Source organism: Rhagoletis zephyria, unplaced genomic scaffold, assembly GCF_001687245.7.
Source record: "Rhagoletis zephyria isolate East Lansing unplaced genomic scaffold, Rhagoletis_zephyria_1.1 Rzeph_scaffold_08555, whole genome shotgun sequence".
NCBI lineage: Eukaryota > Metazoa > Arthropoda > Insecta > Diptera > Tephritidae > Rhagoletis > Rhagoletis zephyria.
In genome coordinates this window covers 1-12,701 of record NW_016165635.1, presented here as the reverse complement: position 1 = coordinate 12,701, position 12,701 = coordinate 1, and the positions used below count along the sequence as shown (strand labels likewise).

The window sequence follows — 12,701 nt, the reverse complement described above, 5'->3', positions numbered from 1 at the left end:
GTGTTTATAAAAATATCCACTATATGCAGCGCACTAGAGTATAACTTTTTTCAGAGCATATTCTTTACCCCCTTCCGGCCTAAATCAAATTGGGTGGGGCTAACATTTTTTTGATGCCATATTATTGTTGGTTGAGACTTAAATATGAACAGCTATAAGCTAGCTTTCCTGGATAGGTTTTTGGCTCTATGAGATTGACCGTGAAGACGATGCTAATATAATTAAGGGCTGCCAGGCATTGCTGTGCAATCCTTTGATCTTAAAATTACCGCGTTCATTGATTTGATGACCGCCTGGCTATCCGGAAGATATTAATCGTAGTACGTAGATACCTCCTCTGCCTGATAGACGCTACAGTGATCCGGAATTCTGATGGATAATTCCAGTTATAATTCTTTCGAAAAAACTCTGTAGCCAACCCTGTTGTCTAGCTTGGATCCATTCATGCATTCAAATGCATTTCCCCCATCTCCATAATCCTGGTGATTGCCACTCTCTTATTTCTCTGTCTTAAAGAGTCTATCGAAAATGGGTTCGGGGGCTGAGTAGTAGATTTCTTGGTTACAACCACCCATAGCGTGAAGTATCGAAACATGGCCAAATCTTCCTATAGCGGCATAGTTTTAGTCTGAGCGCCGAAGTGGTGATTACGTCTTTTCCTACCAGATTCACTGCAGGCCAGTTGGTTGCACTTTTTGGCGCTTTATTTGGGGTGATCCTTAAGCCACACGAGATCATAAAACGCTGTTCTTTGAACCTTACTCCGGAGCTTTAGGTAACTTCTCTTTTGAGTTGATGGCCACCATACAAGTATTATATACAGTGGCATAGGCCTAACTACGGAAGCATAAAGCCAATATGTAATACGGGGTGTTAAACCCGATCTGTAATGTTGGCCATCTTAACTTTCCCATAAGCCCAGATACACCCAGATTTAGCCATTTTTTCAATCCTAGACTTAAATTTTTTCCCGACCGATTGAACAATCGTACATACGTATGTATGTACTTGTAAGCACTTTTTTCGGCCAACATCTACGGCCATTCTTGCCTTATAACGGTTTGTCGAATATGTTCTATTTTTTATGTAATTAGATTTCTTATTTTCAGTATGTTTAGATCCAAAATATCAATTCATTTGTACTATTTTAATTTATAGAATTCTGGTCTGAGAGACGAACCTGAAATGCGGACATCTGGCGCACATCAAAGTATACTTAGATATACACTTCCTGTATTTTTGTGATATTAACACAGGTGAGTTTCGAATTCATATAAAATTCTTCCGTTCCACAAGTAAGGCTCTTTCTACAGTATTTTTCCCAAGACAAACCACGGCGTGGAATGGTCTGTGCGGAATGCGAATAATTCATGGCTAACCGTGTCTACACACGACCTCACTATAATAGTTCAGGAAAATAAAACTTTTGAAGTTCTATTAAAGTAAGTACTAAGGCGCGTGGTGTTTAGTTTTGACATGCAATAATTCCGACGCAAAAAATACACAATTTCATCAATTTATTAGTGGTTCACCGGATCAAGATATCTCCGTGAGTTTGGTGAGACAGCATGAGGCTCTAGTTAAATTGTATCCAAATGACTTCTCAATCAGCTCGGCGAATCCACAAAACCAGACAATCTACGTGCTTGGCGTGCAACCTGGAAATTTGGAAATCACGGCTAAAAGCGTACCAGACGACTTAGGGTTGTAAGTATGCCTAATCAGTTGTGATTCCGATTTCACCAATGAGTAAATTTACAATAATTTATTTTTTTTTTTCTTGAACAGTGTGGACGACTTGTTTGTTCGCGTTACTGTTGCCAATTCCGAGGCTATAATTTATATATCTGTAGTATTTGGATGGCTTTATTTCGTAGCGTGGTCCATCTCATTCTATCCACAAATCTATATTAATTTCAAACGCAAGTCTGTTGTTGGACTCAACTTTGACTTTTTGGCGCTTAACTTGGTCGGCTTTGTGTTGTACAGCATTTTCAATTGTGGCCTTTATTGGATACCTGAGATACAAGCAGAATATGCTAGCCGCCATCCACGTGGTCTAAATCCAGTATTATTGAATGATGTTGTATTTGCGCTACATGCAGTTTTTGCAACAATTTTGACAATCATTCTTTTGTCGAAGTACAAGTATAGGGACCTAAACCTCAATACTAGGCGCTGTCAATATTAGTTGCGTTCGCGTACCTGTTAATTCTTGAAAGTTATCAAAAACTATCAGCGTACGCAAAAAACTTGCAAAGTAGGCGGAATTGAGACAGCAAAGTGACATTTCATTTTGAGGGGAACAGGAAACCAGCTGAACAAAAATAGCTAGTAGGAACTTACACAAATCACAAAACTGAATTTGATGGTTTGGAAGTTAAAAATAATAAAATGTGACTAGTTAAACTTGTAAGAACTAAGTAGTTGTTCGTTTAATCAATAAACTGTGTCAGGATAACACTTAGCGATTAGTTTTCGTACGTTTTAAATTTTACACTTTTGAGTGTAAACAAAAATTCAATCAGCTGTTCGTCTAACTTGCAAAATTCTATAAATTTTCTGTGCGCATACTATTCTGGATACTTTTCTCTTATGAGAGAACAGATGACATTTTGCCGGAAATTTGCTGTTGGATATTTTTTACTGGAGATTTTATACGAACGTACCTATTGTAACAGTTTTTTGATTTGTTGATCTTCAAATGTTCACATTAGGGCCGTTCAGGATGTTGTGTTAAATGGTCTTCGATTTGTAGTTGGAATTGCATTTGCAAATATTATGCTTGCTGCCATGGCAACCGTGTCCATATTATTGTTGTGAATTTACAAATGCACAGCCTGAACAGCCCTTTTGTCTGCTCGAAAGCATGAAAAGGGGCTAAGCAGATCATACTTGCTTATGCCCGCCAAATATGTTCTCACTTTTCCATTTGAATTTTCCAATAAGCGAGCAGACCCTATATGTATGCGGTTTCTAACACCTAGTGCCTAATTGCATACTACGTTCTCGATAAACCCACATNTATTTGCACAACTGCATGTGTGAAAAAGCTGGGTGCATTCCAAAACATCAAATTACAAAGCATACGTGTCTTTTATTTCTAAACCGCATTAGAAGAAAAAGTCTAACTTGCAGAGCCTAGTATAAAATGAGCATCTAACCGCGGCTGCGCACTTTTGGAATTACAATCTACTGAAGTTTAGAAATAAAAGAGACCGATGCTTTGTGTTTTGACGTTTTGGATTGCAGCCATTGCACTTATATACGAAATTTTTTCCGTACATACATGTGTATGTATATGCACTTCTCATATATCACATACCAAAACTCATTAAAGTAATAAGTTGAAGTCACTGAAATCATGTTGAGCCTAGCTGGACGTATCACTCCACAAAACTCTTCCGGAGTTTATAAGCAGACTTTTCATAACTTACAAGCATGCAGAGGTGCTAAAAGATGGTTACCATATCCACAGTGTCTACCCAGCATTTTTTAAATGCAAAAATAGATTTTTTTTTGTACATTCCATCTATATACCTACATACCAATATGGAATTCCGACTGGAAATGAAACAGGACCAACCGAGTGAAGTACTGTTGTTGTTGTAGCGGCTAACGCTGCTAGAGTCGTCAACCATCCTTCAATCGTTTTCGTCAGGCTTAAATAACGGTACGTACAGAAAACGTGTTGCAAAGGTGGGGTCAGACCAGAGGGAGAGCGATTTTAGTTAAATTGTTTTTGGTTACCATTGGTGTTTTGAAAATTGAAATGTGCTTCTTCCACCTAATCCCTTGAGTTCCGCTGTTCTCACAACGGGAACTTTCTCAAATACGTGCTCCACAAAAAATATTGTTTTAATTTGTAATTATGTATTACATCATTATTACAGCGCGGCCAACAGCGGATCTCAAAAATCGCATCTGGTATCTTGGGTGTGTTCGCCATAATTGTATTGGTCATCGTAATTCTCGCCGCCGTTGACGTCCTGAATTGGCTGGATTTTCTCTATTACTGCAGCTACATTAAATTATCGATAACAATTATAAAATATGTGCCACAGGTAAGCAACCACTACAGTTTTGATTTATTTGTTACCCTGCAAAAAATGGGACTAATCCGGGATGACTCCGGGAGCAATCATGAATATTTGTTTAATTGTGAACAAATACATACATACATACGTCTACGTACAGGCACTAATGAACTATAGACGCAAAAGTACTTTGGGTTGGAGCATTGGCAATATTTTATTGGACTTTACAGGTGGAACCCTCAGCATGCTACAGATGATTTTGAATGCCTACAATTATGGTAATTATGACGATATTTCGAAGATTTTTGGTTTCATTAAAATATGTACATCATAATATATGTATGTATTTACATATATACCCACCCATAGATGATTGGGTGTCAATTTTTGGCGATCCGACAAAGTTTGGCTTGGGCTTATTCTCAGTGCTTTTCGATGTGCTTTTTATTCTGCAGCATTATGTATTTTACAGGTATGTATGTTGCACAGTATCTGAGGTATGATTTTTTTTGGTCTGGCACGCGATTTTAAATGTACCAGTATACATACTTATTGTACATACCGCTCGTCTGATGACGAACATGTTTTATATAATATATCTGAGCTATGACGTTCAATTAGCATGCGAGTGATATGAATCTAAAAAAATATATACTTATGTAGTACATTTCCTTCTTTGCTATCCGCTTCTTTTAGGAATGCACAACAGCTTTCCAGCTCCACGCTCACCAACGCCACAGAAGTGGAAAATGGCAAAGATGGCGAGCAGCGCTAATCAACCAACACCAACACACTAATCTACTTAGTTCATATTTTCTGTGCACATTGTTTTGTGCAATTTTCCAGCAGAGATTTTCCGGAAGTATTCTGAGATAATTTATAAAGTGCTTGCATATCTAAAAATGCATTTATATTAATTTGTATGTATGTATGTGATTTGATAATTAAATTAATTTTTATACTACTTAAGTAAAGTATGTGTAATAATTTAAACATTTAAGCATGTATGTATACAACGTCGATGTTTTTGCAAAACCGCCCATCGCCCAATTGCAAAACCGCTTATCTTACGGCACTCAAATTTTACAGGAGAGCGAAAAATTGATTTTTCTTTGAAGGCTTTGCCTTGATAATCGATACTTCCTCTAGCTATTATTTTACAAATCTATTGTTTTAATTTAACGATTTTTATGCATAAATCTCGATGCCTGGAGCTCAGGGTTACCAAATCTAATTTTTGGCACAGCGGCGATTTAGGCGGTTTTGAAACTGGTCGATGGGCGGTTTTGCAAAAACATCGACGATATGTATTTGTGTATATATATGTATGTAGATATATAAATATGTGCGTAAATCATTGTTGTATTCAATAAAAGTAGCTAAATTAATCAATGTTCTTTTAAAGATCGGTCCACAAATATTTTCTAACTATGTAATGTGGTTGCGCAAGGAGTTGGTTAAACATAGTAGAGATTTTTTTTTTGAATGATGTCCAAAAAAGCAAATTCTTTGGGTGGATCAACTTAAAAATAATATTTTGGGAGAAGAGCTTTTCCAACCCATGGTTTTGGGTTGGCAAGGGGGACAGCTTTGCAATGACAAGGCACCTGTGTTGCCTTTGATAATTTACAGAAAGTCGCAAAAAAGGGTTCATCGACGAAAAATCGGGCCACCATATTATTTTTGCTTTTCTTTACCAGCAAAATAATAACAGGCCTATTCTGTACAGAAACTCACTGGCAGTTTTCAAATGTCCATTGATATTTAAGCTTAAAAAACTACGAAAAATTTATATTGCGCGTAGTCATGCGACCAGGCCCACGACCAGTACTCAGTTCAAAAGTTTATGTATTTTTCTTGATTTTGTTACACGGTGTTAATAGTATCTCTGCCAGTTTTAGCACGTTTATAAATTTTTTTTGTTAAATGATTCAAAGAGACCAGCTTAGATAGAAATTAGGGTGTCTGTCTTAAGGCCCTAACTTTGTTCCAATGCAGGAGACAAAGGATTCCAGTCACCTAGCTAATAATGATGATGAAAGTTTGCTATACTCTTGCAACTGGTCAACTAATACAAAGTTATCAAACATTCTCATCGAACGTAATACCTTAATAATTGTGATTGCAACTCGAACCAGCTGAAAGCACGAAACCTGTTGGTGTTATCAGTAAAGGTAAAAATTATGTCTAAGTAACTACATATGTATGTACATACATATTTAGGAGAGCAATTAAAAACAACCTATTTGTTACTTATATAAATTTATACTCCTTACAATTCAGACGATCATCGCGCGCGTTAATTTGAATTGTGAGGAATTTTTATATGTACCTTGCCGCGAAAAAAACTAAAGGGATTTATTAATTTGAAGCAAATGTGTACACATAGTATGTATGTACCTACTTCAGTATATTTATGTGCCCCAATAGGCAATTCGGAACCTAAATACATAAATACTATAAAAAAAAAAAAACAAGAATGAGTGCGCCTGGGCCGCGCTAAAGAAGGCAAATTTCATTTTCATTGATTCATTTCTTAACCGTGTCATAATCCTGATATGTTATATGTTTCGAACTACTGAACTAACATAACATAACACTGGGGGTGAGTGATTTTTAATTGATCATATCGCAAATAAAGAAATAAATTTTATTTGTGATTAGAATCGCTGGCCAATTCAGAAAGAAAAAAATTTCGGCAGCTTTATCTTTAGATAAATTTTAAGACTACATTTTTTCGATGTATTTATTTTTGTTGTTTGCGAAAAACTTCCAGCAAACGACCGATATGCACTTGGGTGAAAATCATGTGGCAACCATGCGTGAATTCGTTATCCAAAGTCTCACTGGGCTAACCGACAAATATTTTTGTAAGTATAGTCTTCTTTTTTTAAACAACTTGAATTAAGTAGCTGAGTGTTAAGTTAATTCTTAGTCTTTAAGAACAGACGAGCGATGAGAGGCCTTTTTGGTGATGCACTTAACTAGGAAAGTGTAATGCAAACGTCGCCGATAAAAAAAAATATAAAAAAACATTGGCGGATGATACATACGTACATACATATACATTTATGTATGTATCTGTACTCTACTGTTATCGTCAGGAATAAAAAATTTAAACAATGTCGTGCTTAAAAAGGTATGAAATGGTAAAAGACAATGCAAAAAGATTCTAAATTTTCCACTGAACGGTATAATCTACAAAAGCTAAACGCAGTAAAATTAAAAAACTTAACCGTCGGGAACGTGAAAGTGTTGATATTTAATGCAGAGGAGGTAGCCGCTACGCTTGTTAAATACGAAACATTTCCATGCAGCTGGGGACAAGCAACTTTCAATTCTACAACATTGAATCGCACATCGAAATATTCTTCAAAAGTAACCAAAAGTGATAAATATATGTACATTTGTATATTAAGTGGGCTCAAAAATATAAAAACTTCCATGAATTAGAGATAGTGGCTTCTTATAAAAATATATTGTGAGAAAAAGTAACAATTTAACTGACCCAGACATTTTTGTTTTTATTTTCTATTTGAAGTAGAAATATTTCTAGAGCATCTAGATGCATTTCTGCAACAAAAACAAAAATATAAAAAAATGTCACTTATGTCCTTTTTGCGGTTACGGCTCGATAAGCTAATAAATCACGTTTCAAACCATCCATATTTAAAATTTCTGTGTAAAAAAAAAAATCCATATCTTTTGGCATATAAAAGCAAGTGCGATTATCCGAACTCAATTCAATCCCTATACCACATTTGAAATTGTTTTTGAATTACGAATTTTGATCGCAGTTTAATTTACAGAAAAAAGATTCTGAGCGAGGATCGTAAAATGCGGAGATCTAGCGCATACCAAAGTATACTCAGATATACAAGTTCCTTTATTTTTCTAGTATTAACAACAGGTGAGTTTGATATCCGCAGACAATTTTTCAATACCGCTCTTCTAACGGCATCTATCTCAGCACAAACCACGGCAGTGGAACAAATTGCGCTTAACTCGAATAACTCATGGCTAACTGTCTCCACCCACGATCTCACAGTACTAGTTCAAGAAAATATAACTTTTGAAGTGATATTAAGGCAAGTACAAAAATATGAGACGTGTAAACTTCCCCTACAATAATTGAAAGCCAAATTTGCATTTACACCAAAACATTTGATCAATTTTGTAGTGGTCCACTAGATAAGGACATCTCAATCAGATTTGTAAGACAACATGAGGCACTTGTTGAATTGTATCCACATGAATTCACAATCAGTTCGTCCAATCCACAAAACCAGACAGTAAACATACTCGGTGTTAGACCTGGACATTTGGAGATCACGGCTGGAAGTGTACCGAACGATTCGTGGATGTAAGTATGCTTGGACTTGCACTTTTGATTTCTAAAAACATTTCTAAAGCTGTACATATAAACTTTTTATCGACAGTGTCAACGACTTATTCGTACGCGTTATAGTAGCCAATTCTGAGATTATCAATTACATATCGCTCGCGTTTGGCTGGTTTTATTTTTTAGCCTGGTCCATCTCATTTTATCCACAAATTTATATTAATTTTAAGCGCAAGTCCGTGGTTGGACTCAACTTGGACTTTCTTGCCTTCAATGTAGTTGGTTTTGCGTTATATGCCGTTTTCAATTTTGGCCTTTACTGGATACCCGAAGTACAAGCGGAATACAACAGCCGTCACCCGCGTAGTGTAAATCCGGTTTTGTTAAACGATGTAGTTTTTGCACCGAATGCATTATTAGCAACAATTTTGACAGTCATGCAATGTTTCATTTATGAGGTGAGTTGAAGAATATTTACGAGAATGCATGTACATTTGGCTACAAATATGTACATATGTATGTAGTTTGATAGTAAAGTTCTTTGTCTGCCCTTAAAATTATATCTGAAGCCAGAGAGCTGAAAGGATTTGGAAAAATATGCTCTCATACCTCAAATACAGTGTCCATATTAGAGATGGGTGCGGGACTAAATAGCCAATCCTGACCCCACTCATGCCGATATTCAAATTTTAAGTCCAGAGTCCGCCCATCCCGACGCACAGTGTTTCGACTATATGTAAAATAGAAAATTGAATTTCAAAAACTAAAAAAATGTCCACATGTTAGTTAGAGTCATAAGAGACCTGAGTGCCATGTTTCATCAAAGAGCAGTCTGGCATAGTACATGTTTTTATTTTCATCGAATTTCGAAATACCCTATACCGATGAAAAAAGTTCGTCATTAAGCAAAATAAAACTTTATGTAGATTTATGACAAGCCAGCGTCTCTAATTTGACCTCTCCTTTTTGAATTTTCTTTTCAAAATAATAATAATAATAATAGCTCTGATCCAGTACTCCATGAACTTACAGGATTTTACACGAACTTGCAGGAAGTTGCAGGAAAAATGTTCCCGTACTCTGAAATCCTCCAAAATCCTGTAAATGAGAGCGACTTTTGGAGAGTTGTGTAGAGAATGAAGTTGCAAGATTTTACCCGAACTTTTTCTTCTGGTAAAATCATGAAAAGTGTCAAGCGATCACTGGTTGACGTTTTTACAGGAAAAATGGTTTTTTTTGTTCCCGTACTTTTTGTTGTTACTCACTTTTTACTCTCACTACAGAGAGTAATTTTGCTGTTTGACAGTTTTATAGGATTTTTCACGAAAAGTATTGGATCAGAGCTAATCAGTGTTGCCAGAAGTTTTTGGGCGGACCGGCTAAATTGGCCGAAAAAACGTCTAGAAGTCGAAGTGTTAGATCGTTCAAAAGGGATTTCAATTAGAAATGTTCAACGTCTCCAATAATTAAAATCTGGTCATCTGGACTTAATTAGGTAAAATTGCGTGTCGATCGAATGTTACTTTCAAAGATTGATGAATAAACTCGATGCATCCTAGTTTTTTTCAATTTTTCCTCAGCTGTAAAAATAACACCGTGCGACAGTAAATTTTACACTAAAAAAAATCAATATATTGGCTAAATATTTGGTAGCCATATTGTTATTCTACATGCATTGAATTTTTAAAATAATTTTTTGGAATAGATGATATTAACGAAATTACAAAGTCCTTAAAAAAAATCCTGATGTCAGAGAGAAAAACTAAAAACGTAGTTTTATTATATTTGGCCCACAGTTTCGAGTATTGCTTTGTGTGTTTAGAAATTTTTTGTCTTTGTCGTACGTTGAATCTAAAACATCTACATAAGAAAACGAATGCCAAGAGTGCTCGAGAGTTAGGGTGGCCAGATATTATAGTGACATAATCAGTACAGTTGATATCAAAAATCAGTACAAAGCCATAAAAAACAGCTCATTTTAAGCGAATTTTTTATTATTAACAATATAACAACCAAGTAACAGCGCATTATTTAAAAAAAATAACTAATAGACTTTTAAATCATATAGTATTATCAATATAAAAATTCATTCCTTACTTAATTTAAATTTTTTATAAAAATATATATAGTCAATTCTATAACAAAAGACATGTGAGTTGAAGTATCAAACTTTCTAGAAAATTTATAAAAATTAAGAAAACGGCGCTACTCGAACAACAAAATTGTCCACTCAATCTTTGGCCTTTTCTTAACACCTCCATGTTACAGTTTTGTGGTGTCCACTAATCTATCAAAGCCAATGTTATTCGCATTATTTTTGTAATCCATAATAATTTCTGAATTTGTAATAGTACATAGTATACTATTATTACAGCGCGGCAATCAAAGAGTCTCAACACTTGCTTCCGGTATTTTGGGTTTGTTCTTCATATTTGTATTAGTAACCATGATTCTCTCTGTACTTAATATCCTTCATTGGCTGGATTTTCTCTACTACTGTAGCTATATTAAATTAATAATAACAATGGTTAAATATATACCACAGGTAAGTTAGCGCTGTAGTGTGCATTTGCCCTTATTTGATTAATTGTGAGTGAGTTTGATTGCAGGCACTGATAAACTATCGACGCAAAAGTACTGCCGGTTGGAGTATTGGAACTGTACTAATGGACTTTGCTGGCGGCGCTTTTAGCATGCTGCAGATGATCTTAAATGCCTACAATTATGGTAATGATAAGTGGTGTTGAAAACGTTGTATTTTATTTTTTTTGTAATAAAAATGTATATTTTTCCCATTTATAGATGATTGGATTTCAATTTTTGGTGATCCGACTAAATTCGGTTTGGGCCTACTGTCCGTTATTTTCGATATGTTATTTATTCTGCAGCATTATGTATTTTACAGGTTAGTTAGTACAGATTGTCGAAATGTTTTAAAAAAAATTTAGACTCTACGAGTATTTGATTTGTTAATTTCTTAATATGCGATTTGGAGAAATGTACATACATATCGTGTATGTACATTATGTAATATACATTAACGTGGTTTTTATTTTTATATTTCTTTAAATGTCATAGAACGGAGAGTAATCCACCAGAAAAATCGTCCAACGGGCTTTATAATGGAGCAACGGGGGAGTACTCCTCTTTGGTCAAACATCCTAAATGTAATTGCGAATCTTTAAGTTTAAAATAGGCGCATGGCATAAAAACCATTTGAAATTGGCTAAGAGGCACATTATTATGTATTATGTACATACATATGTATATTTATGTAAGTTATATACTCCTAAAGTTAATTATAATAAAGTATTGTAAGATCCGTTTTCTATATCTGCACTTCACAAAATATTTACTTTTAAGTTAAATTAGACTTCAGTCTTTCTTTTCGGCTATAAAATTTGCACAAACGGAAGCTTATGATCCGCATATTAACGTATGTACACTTATTAGAATATACGAAGTATTTGTAAATTAATATGGTGTTCGCATGAGGCGATTTTCCAGGCAATTTCAGAGGCGATTAGTTGAATCAAAAGTTGGCTGCACCCCAACTTTCATTGGCAGCGATTAATTGAAAGTCCGTTCACATCAGGCGATTTTTGCTTTCAACTAAAAGATGCCTGTAAAATCGCCGCATGCGAACACCGCATAATGCAATTCTATATGGGCAAATCTAAAAAATAGGTACCCTTTCCAAAAAAATATTTAATTTTTACATTTTTGAGCACACCTATGTTTTATATATAATTTTATTCGTAATCTCTTAATAAATCGATTAATATAAGTGTAATTCATTTTCATCAAATGCTTCAAAAGTTAGACGACGAATAAACATGAAATAGAAAAGAAAAGAATAAGCTGGTTTCACATTACGCTATTCAAGTTCTAAATTTTGAGCAATGATTTTGAAAGTTGAACTCTCTTAATTGGAACGTTCTAAATTCAATGGCATACCCCACTTTACCAGATTGGCTGCGGTTTTCGAGATAACGGCACTTGAAAATTTTATATTAAATTTTATCTATTTTATAAATAACTGCCTCAATTTTGAAGTTATTTTACTAAAATTTTGCACATAACGGGTTTGTAATATTACCTTAATTATTCATTAAAATTATCGCAATGGGTTCACATTAACATACAGCTCCAATGCAACTGATTACGCAGATATGTGGAAATAAAGGAAATATTAAAATACAAACGTGTGTAAAATTTTTGTAAATTCGGTGTTTAAAAACCTTTAAATCTTAAAAAAAAAACTTGCTGAACTATTTCCTAAAACGTAATCATAAATAATCCAATAGGGAACAGATTTTTAT

The 12,701-nt window shown here is 34.8% G+C and overlaps 2 protein-coding genes across 2 annotated transcripts; both read left to right on the top strand.

Moving 5' to 3' along the window:
* Positions 1 to 1,317: 1,317 nt before the first annotated feature.
* Positions 1,318 to 5,421, top strand: LOC108375142 (cystinosin homolog; the record flags this gene model as incomplete). The annotated part of the gene is made up of 7 exons (XM_017631233.1): positions 1,318 to 1,442; positions 1,525 to 1,707; positions 1,789 to 2,132; positions 3,871 to 4,064; positions 4,198 to 4,315; positions 4,407 to 4,509; positions 4,734 to 5,421. Coding segments are annotated over 7 exons (1,146 nt in total), but the record flags the coding sequence as incomplete, so codon positions are not given.
* A 1,777-nt stretch (positions 5,422 to 7,198) lies between these two features.
* Positions 7,199 to 12,099, top strand: LOC108375143 (cystinosin homolog). Its single transcript, XM_017631234.1, has 8 exons — positions 7,199 to 7,415; positions 7,847 to 8,125; positions 8,218 to 8,400; positions 8,477 to 8,837; positions 10,754 to 10,924; positions 10,989 to 11,106; positions 11,182 to 11,284; positions 11,458 to 12,099. The coding sequence occupies exons 2-8, from the start codon at positions 7,875 to 7,877 to the stop codon at positions 11,573 to 11,575; spliced, it is 1,305 nt and encodes a 434-aa protein (XP_017486723.1). The 5' UTR covers positions 7,199 to 7,415; positions 7,847 to 7,874; the 3' UTR covers positions 11,576 to 12,099.
* The last annotated feature ends 602 nt before the right edge of the window (positions 12,100 to 12,701 follow it).

Bases quoted from the DNA above. Each gene is read 5' to 3' on its own strand.
- LOC108375143 (XM_017631234.1), top strand. From the start codon at position 7,875: ATGCGGAGATCTAGCGCATACCAAAGTATACTCAGATATACAAGTTCC. The intron at 10,925-10,988 runs GTAAGTTAGCGC...GTTTGATTGCAG, and splicing joins TGGTTAAATATATACCACAG to GCACTGATAAACTATCGACG. The intron at 11,285-11,457 runs GTTAGTTAGTAC...TAAATGTCATAG, and splicing joins CAGCATTATGTATTTTACAG to AACGGAGAGTAATCCACCAG.